The sequence below is a fragment of the Cibotium barometz genome, chromosome 8 (genome assembly GCF_041138505.1).
Source record: "Cibotium barometz isolate CiBa-2024 chromosome 8, ASM4113850v1, whole genome shotgun sequence".
Classification (NCBI taxonomy): Eukaryota; Viridiplantae; Streptophyta; class Polypodiopsida; order Cyatheales; family Cibotiaceae; genus Cibotium; species Cibotium barometz.
In genome coordinates this window covers 56772454-56779866 of record NC_141053.1, presented here as the reverse complement: position 1 = coordinate 56779866, position 7413 = coordinate 56772454, and the positions used below count along the sequence as shown (strand labels likewise).

Below are 7413 nucleotides of genomic sequence, written 5' to 3'. Positions count from 1 at the left end.
ACCTTCATTGAGTAATCATTTATACTCAGCTTCTCTCTGGTCACATTATGCATCTCTTGCTTTAGCTGCATCTTCCGAGCTTGAGTGTTTGTATTGTACATCTTCACCAAAGTTTCCCAAGCCTCCTTAGGCATTTGTGCATCCTGTATATATACAATCATAAAATATGTCACACTAACAGACAACCAGTACAACACTTTTCTAGCTCTTTCATGCCATACTTATATACATGCACCTGCTGTGGGATGGAACTTTCTTCAGCAATCTCTGACTCTTGAAACTCCCAATATTCTTTTCCATAAGAAAATTAATCATCTTAAAAATGCACTTTACTATTATGCCTACCTGCTCCTCTTGCCCCTAGAAGCTATCTACAAAAATTGACTTTCAAATTAAATAAAAAGAGCTGAACTTACCCTTACCTGTGTACCACTTCCTTTGCTTGCCTCTTGAGCTCTTCACACATTGATACCATGAGAAGAATGCAGAGGAGAGAATGAGCTTGAGCTCCTCACACAAGAGTAGAAAAACACATAAGAGAGATGGATGGCTATATTTTCTTCTGTTCTCTTCTCTTTTGTATGTTATAGTAAGAGAGTACTTTCCCTTACAGTATGTACTCTTATCTCTTTATGTGGTACTTGTAAACTACTAACGACATATCGCTCATAATCTCACCAGCCCAACCAATGACATATCACTCATAATCTCAACAGCCCAACCACCAGCCCAACCAATGACGTAAGGGTGAAAGCTATTACCCAAGCTATTCACATCAGTGTACACAACACTAATTAAGCTCAATTTGTGTGGCAAATATAGTGGGCTACAATGAGTCGTGGTGGGGAGGTGATGGGGTTGCCTTGCTAGGAGCAGCCGCTTATGGACTCACAGATGCATTAGATCCGTTGGAGGGCATCAAACGAAAGGGAGGAGACAAAGGAATGGATGTTTGCAGTTGAGAAAGGTAGGGGAACGATCACTTACCCTTTTAGCAGGGAAGCGGGGAGGAGAGACTACGCATACAACAAGCAAGGGGCCATACACCTTAGCAAGCACCTTAGGCAGGCTAAGGTTGGGCATTAATTATATAATGCCCTTAGAAGTGGGCCACGACTATAATTGTGTGAATAGACAAAAATCCAAGTGTTGCCGTTGATTGCCTTTGGCACATTCATTCTTCTCCTCCTCAAAAAAATCCACGTGAGGGCAGTAAAAGCAAGAATTGACAATCCCATTGTTGTGCTTTGGCTAAATAAGTATAAACATGAGCGTGACTTTCTCAATTCTAATGAGCATTGTGGACAGTGGGGAGTGCCATTAAAACCTTAGTGGCTTCACTACACCTATATAGCAGAGCTACAACCATAGGGGGCATGCTCAAGTAGTGTAATCACAAATGAAAGGTGAAAAGTAAGAGAGAGAGAACAAGTGGAAAAGTGTATCCTCCATTATGGCTTGAGCAGAAACACTATGCATTTCTTTATGATGAGTGATGCTCGCTTACGTGAGCATAACCAGCCTCAAGGCCCTACACTAAAAAGCCATTTACAAGTTTAGCTACAGCAGTCTTCCCCTTAGGCCCATGGCTGTCATACTTGGAAAAGAGACGCTATGGCGAAGATTGCACTGGCCAGTCCTCATTTATACCTGGTACTTATGCCATGTTTGAGCTACCTTTGAGGATCTTCTCTATTTTTAAGCCCACCCTTATTTGTGTTGGATGGTAAACTAAGAGATGCCTTCTCATACACATTATCATCTCTTTGTATGTCTTTCATTGTTTTGGGCACATTGCACCCAGCTTTGTTTACACCACCTTTCCCAAGTGCATTGCTGCAATTGCTGGCTAATGTGGCCATCATTGAAGCACCACTGCCACCAACTGCAGCTGCTGCTGCTGCGGCTGCCACCGCTGCTGCCTGCAACTCCATAGCTTGCTTCATGTTTCCAGCACCATCCAGACCCTTGAATGGGGCCGATTGTTGCCGAGCACCTGTGCTCGAGATTGCTGTAGCTAAAGAGATAGGCATGAGACAAAGACCTTTGCTTTGCAAATATTGCATTGCTGCACTCATATCTTCATCCATGAGCCGTGCCACTTGCCGCTCTGCAAAGGCCATACCCTCTTGAGAGGTGCCTGATCCCCCACTGGCTTGAGCCAGGTTTTCTGCCAGGAAGTTGGTAGCCCCCTGAAACGCATGTAAGTGGATAAAGCCAAATAGAAATTTCACAAATAAAAAGATAGACATACGTGTTGAAAAGAGAGAGAGAGAGAATGGCTAGATGTCATAAAACAAGGGCATCACCTCAGCAGGGAGATCAGCTAAGAGTGGGGCTGCTGCACCTGCACCGCCAAGTCGACACATGCTCAAACACTGAGCAAGAAATCAGACAAGTCGAGGTTCCAGACTTGTAAGTACTCAGATTTGGAACTTCTGAAAAATCAAGAATCAAATATGGAACATGATGACCATTTTGCATGAATACCTTGACTTGCATCTGTAGAAACTTGACATAGCCAATGATCTCATCCAGCATCGATGCTTTGTCCGTCTACATAAGTTTGTAATGACTTTTTAGATTAGTAAAGTGTCAAATGGGACTGTTACTTAAGGTCTTCATAGACAGATAATGGACTGTTACTTCCATAAGGTCTTCACACACAGATCTCCCGCCCATTGGACAGGCAGGGGTTGGACAGGAAAGATCCCCTGTCCAGGAAGGACAGGAGCATGAGAACTCGCCTTTTCACAGGCAGGGGTTGTCTGTGAAGACCCTTAGCTCTCGAGTTTCTAGGATTACGAGAAAGATGCCAACAAGACACCCTAATGACTTAATTGTACCAAAGATAAAGATCCAGAGCAGCCAGGCTCCAATAGCCACACCTTATTAGAATCTGGCACAAGCTCTTGTAGGGCTTTCATCCTCTCTGCAATCCTTTCTCTGCGGTTCTGTCAGGGCAAGGGCAATCTTCCACCTAATTAGATCCTTGATGGCAAGCATTACATCCACTAGACCTCGACTTATGCCCTATTGAGAATGTGACGACTTTGAGTACTAACCCGCTCAGCAATGCTGTGTGGATCTGTCGCCTGACCACGACGAGCCCTTACACGAGGCCTTACAGCTCCATTTGCAGCTGCTCCTGTACGATCTTGACTCGAAGTTCCCTGATCCCCATAGCCTTGAACTGATGGCATTCCCTGATTTTGTGTAACATAAATCTGAAATTAATAAATTTTGTTATGAAACATCATCCCAAGCATCAACAGGAGCCACAAAATCTCTCTCTCTCTCTCTCTCTCTCTCTCTCTCTCTCTCTCTCTCTGTGTCTCTGGCCCAGACATTTGCCTTAAGACCTTCACAGTCTTCATATTGTGCATTTGGTCTCAGAGACCATTTTGGCCTTCTGTAGACGTTAATATAATTGTGTGTGTGTGTGTCTGTGTGTGTAAGTGTGTGGGGGGAGGGGGGGGGGAGGGATGCACGTGTGCATGTGTATGCGTGGACAAACAGACCAGATACATGTGCCCACTAAAGGCTTTCTTTACAGTAGCTCCAAGGCCACCTACCTGAGTAACAATCAATCATGTAGTTCAGGTGTGACAGTAACCAGACATCCCAGGCCCAACACCAGGCACCTACCTACAGTGCAGAAGCCATGATCAGGAGTCGTCATGCTACTATCCCAAGGCATATCCTTGATCCACAAAACCTATCGTTAAGGCTCCCATAGGATACATGGTTATACCTAGGACGAACCTACTGTTGAGGTTCATGGCCCCAGGATACATGAGGACATCTAGGAGATACCCCTTGTTCATGCATGCTCTAGGTCTCTGGTGGTGCCATGTGCTTTTGTAATCATGTTCACCTGGTATGCTTGACACATTGGATTCATGTAGTTTTCTTGTGCGCAATTGACAGTCTTTTTGTTCTTTTTTCCTGTTATACGCCACTGTGCTTTGTGCATGATCGATGTACATTTTTTAACTTGCCCTTATTGACATTGAATTATTTTGATGGACTGTCAGTATGTTATACACTCTTATGCTCTTCTGTTAGATGTTAATCTCTCTCTCTCTCTCTCTCTCTCTCTCTCTCTCTCCCTATTTGGCCCCCACTGGACGATAATACAATCTTCTTCTTCTCTCTCTCATATGCAGACACACATGCAGAGACACGACAAAGTCCTTCACATTTATATTGGAGAAAGCAATTTCATATTTGGAGAACAGAAAATACCCCCCTTGAATTCAAATGTGGAAATTGGTCATCGACAAGCCTTGAGAAAATTCCTTTACCGTGTTTCTTGGGTGACCTTCAAGCAACATATCTTCTTCATCTCGTACCCTTTTCCCTAGATGAACATCATGAGGAGCGCCTTCTCCTTGTAGCGGAAAGGTGTCTGGCTTCCCTGGGCCTAAACCTGAAGGTGCTGGAGGCACACCACCAATATAGGGTTGGCGCCATGCAGGTGCCATTGACTGCAAGTGATGAGGTGCCTGTTGAAACCCGGAAACTTCAGAACCATATAATGTAGAGCTTGTTATGCACTTTTGTTGATATGAAAGGCAACGTATTTACTTACATGCACTCCATGCCCTTGACCTGTGTCAAACATGCTTTCTGGAGACAATCTTCCATTGCCTTCTTGTAGTGCACTACTCAGTCCCTGACCATCTAAACCTCCAACCAAAGGCATCAGTGGCATTGTAGACGCTTTAGGTAGACCTTGCAGCTCCCCAGCAGAATCAATGGCCATATTGTTTGCTGAACCTGCTGCTGCTGCATCCCAAGAGGCTCTATTTATGCCGAGTCCATCTCCCCATGGTGAAGTGGAAAGTATCTGCTCAAAAATATCATCCATGACTGATTGGCCTCTGGTGCCGCTGTCCTCCACTCCTTATGATGAAGAACTGACCGAACGTGGGCTCATCTCATCATGCTGGTTACGAATTCTCACCACTTACTGCCACCGGTAACTTGCATGCACACATGACATGCTGGGCATAACCTCATGTGAAGCAAGAAGGCAGGGTCTGTTGTCATTAGAAGAGAAGTGTTAGCTTGGCTCAATCATGATGCTATGAAGAATTTAGATACCAATTTCGCAACCATTTGGAAATTGTAGACCATTAAGGTCATGAGAACAGAAGCAGCCTTTGCCACATTAAACAAAACAGTGGTGTACAAGCTCCTTACCTCATAGCTTGCATGTATAGCTACAAATGCGTTTAGATTTGAGAAGTGTGATGAAGATGAGAGCCAATGCATATGTCATTTCTAATAAAATTTGAGTTGAAAAACATGCCTTTATGATGAGGACTGAAAAGCATCATGCAGTTTACAATGCCTCAAACATCCTTTGGCATAACTCATGACAATGTAGCATGCCACGACCAAATTGTAGACATCTGGAAGCAATTTTTTCAAGGCGGAGTAGAAAGTTGTTTGGCGAACTATATCAAGAGGGCTGTAGGACTGTCAACTGTGATTAAGAAAAATAGACAGAGCAATAGTGGGCTCGGTAGAATTGGTGCTCATAAGCACAGATCTAGAGGGTAGCAAATTGGGAATGTGGGATCAGTTATGGGCAGGAGACTGGACCAAATTGAGAATGTGGGTCAATGCAGCAAGCTCAAGCAGCTAAAATGGCCAAGCGATGGAGTGAGGGAAACTGTGGGTATGGTGGGCGTGGGCGTGGGTTGTGAAGGTGTTGATCGTGTTGTGTGGGAAGCTGAGGGCATGGGTATGGGGATTGGGGGTGGGTTGTAAAGGTGTTCATCGTGTAGTGTGCAATGCCGGGTAGACTTGGGCATGTGTGTGTGTTGGGTTTGGGGGGAGGGGGATTGTTGTTATGAGCTCGGTTACGCAGAGAAGGGAAGATCAGTGAAGGCAAGCTTGAAGGAGATTGAATAGGAGGAGGGCGGGCGTTGACTGCTGTAAGAAAGGGGGGACAACGTCAAGAATAAGGAATGAGAGAGTTGTTGCGGCAAAGCCAAGGGCAGAGATGGGTTAAAATGAAGGTTTGGGTGACTTTGATGAACAGTAAGAATGTACTGCGATGAGCCACAGAAGGGGGCCAGGGGAGATCTAGGCTGATGCGACAACGCAGGAAGGAGGGGTCCACGGGGGCGAGCACGCGCGCGCGCCCACACACATTGACACAGAGACTGATGATGGCAACTAGGGCCCGGGGCGGGAAAGCACAAGCAGCACCACCTTCTCTCGCTCCGGTCTGCTCTGTCTGTGGCGTAGTCAGTAGGCACTAGGGTACCCATTGCCTCAAATTTCGTCTCTGTGCTGTGGGTCTCTGCGTCTTCGCCGAATTTTGGTGATATGCTGCTGACGCCATCACCGCCCGCGCCGAAAGAGAGCGAGAGAGAGAGAGAGAGAGAGAGAGAGAGAGAGCTTCTTGTGCGTGTGCGCAGTGTGTGTGTGTGTGGTGTGGCCGCAGGAGCCTGGTTAGGGCCATCCGTGATCTCGCGCACGTACGCGCGTGCGTGTTTTCGCATTAAAGAAAGCGACGTCCACCCCCGCACCGAAAATTCCTCTTCTTCCTGCTCGTAGGCTCCACCATCTTCTTCCCCGCCCGTCACACGCCCACCTCTTTTACTTTTTTGGTCTGCCGCCCGGCGCGACCTTTCTCTTCACTCCCTTGCTACCTTGGTGTTAGAGGATAACCCTCTCCAACACTGGTTGAGAAACCTCTTGTAGTCGGTTGTGAAGCTCATGTACAAGTGTAGAGGGTTGCTTCACCCTCTAGGGGAAAGCTGACAGAGTGTCCGTTTTACCGGTTAGTGTAGTGACTCAACCCAGAAATGTAGAGGGCCTATGGGCTCGCCCTCTTATACATCTGGAACCACCCCTCATGGTGTCATAAATCTTAACGTACTAGAGGAAGCTCCCATGGGCTAGAGGAGTTATTGCAACATTCCAACTTTGCCACACATTTAAAAACAAAGGGTGGAGTTGAGAATTCATAGAGAGAACGAACCCTCCACTTTCAAAGGGCCACCATCTTCAATGCTTCATTTCATGAGAGATTCCTCATTTAAACGAAGCACCTCTGGGAATTTTCCCTTGTTTGGGTTCCCATTCTCTTTGCAACACACACAAGTTAATGCAACTCCATCGTACAACAAAGCCCTTTACACTCTACCAAACCATTGCATAAGACCACATTACAAGCCTTTCCCATATAATTGTTCAGTAAAGGCCTTTGCTATATAGTTCCTGATTGCCAAGGTCTTTTTTTGTCCAAGGTAAAAAAATTATCCTTTCTTGGTGAATCAAGTGATGACATCACATGAGGGAACAAAACCAGGGTTTCCACTCTTTTGTTTGAAATTCATGATTTTTAAAAGCCGTCCTACTATCATCCATGCAAATTTTCCTTTACATTTT

General features: G+C 45.6%; 1 protein-coding gene across 3 annotated transcripts; it reads right to left on the bottom strand.

The window, feature by feature from the left end:
- Positions 1-1431: 1431 nt before the first annotated feature.
- LOC147636455 (uncharacterized) lies at positions 1432-6442 on the bottom strand. Of its 3 annotated transcripts, none has more exons than XM_086801887.1 (8): positions 5318-6442; positions 4595-5045; positions 4308-4508; positions 3066-3227; positions 2889-2954; positions 2491-2556; positions 2310-2378; positions 1432-2192 (listed from the first exon to the last, which is right to left on the bottom strand). In XM_086801887.1, the coding sequence occupies exons 2-8, from the start codon at positions 4871-4873 to the stop codon at positions 1674-1676; spliced, it is 1362 nt and encodes a 453-aa protein (XP_086658013.1). In that variant the 5' UTR covers positions 4874-5045; positions 5318-6442; the 3' UTR covers positions 1432-1673. The 3 variants fall into 3 exon arrangements, with proteins under 3 accessions (XP_086658013.1, XP_086658015.1, XP_086658016.1); XM_086801889.1 differs by having other exon boundaries at positions 6229-6442; XM_086801890.1 differs by having other exon boundaries at positions 3066-3206; positions 5318-6441.
- Between the last annotated feature and the right edge of the window lie 971 nt (positions 6443-7413).

Excerpts from the sequence above, each read along its gene's own strand:
- LOC147636455 (XM_086801887.1), bottom strand. The coding sequence starts at position 4,873 with ATGGATGATATTTTTGAGCAGATACTTTCCACTTCACCATGGGGAGAT. Across the intron at positions 3,228-4,307 it reads AAGGTCACCCAAGAAACACG|ATTTATGTTACACAAAATCA; the intron begins GTAAAGGAATTT and ends TATTAATTTCAG. Across the intron at positions 2,955-3,065 it reads CACACAGCATTGCTGAGCGG|AACCGCAGAGAAAGGATTGC; the intron begins GTTAGTACTCAA and ends TTGCCCTGACAG.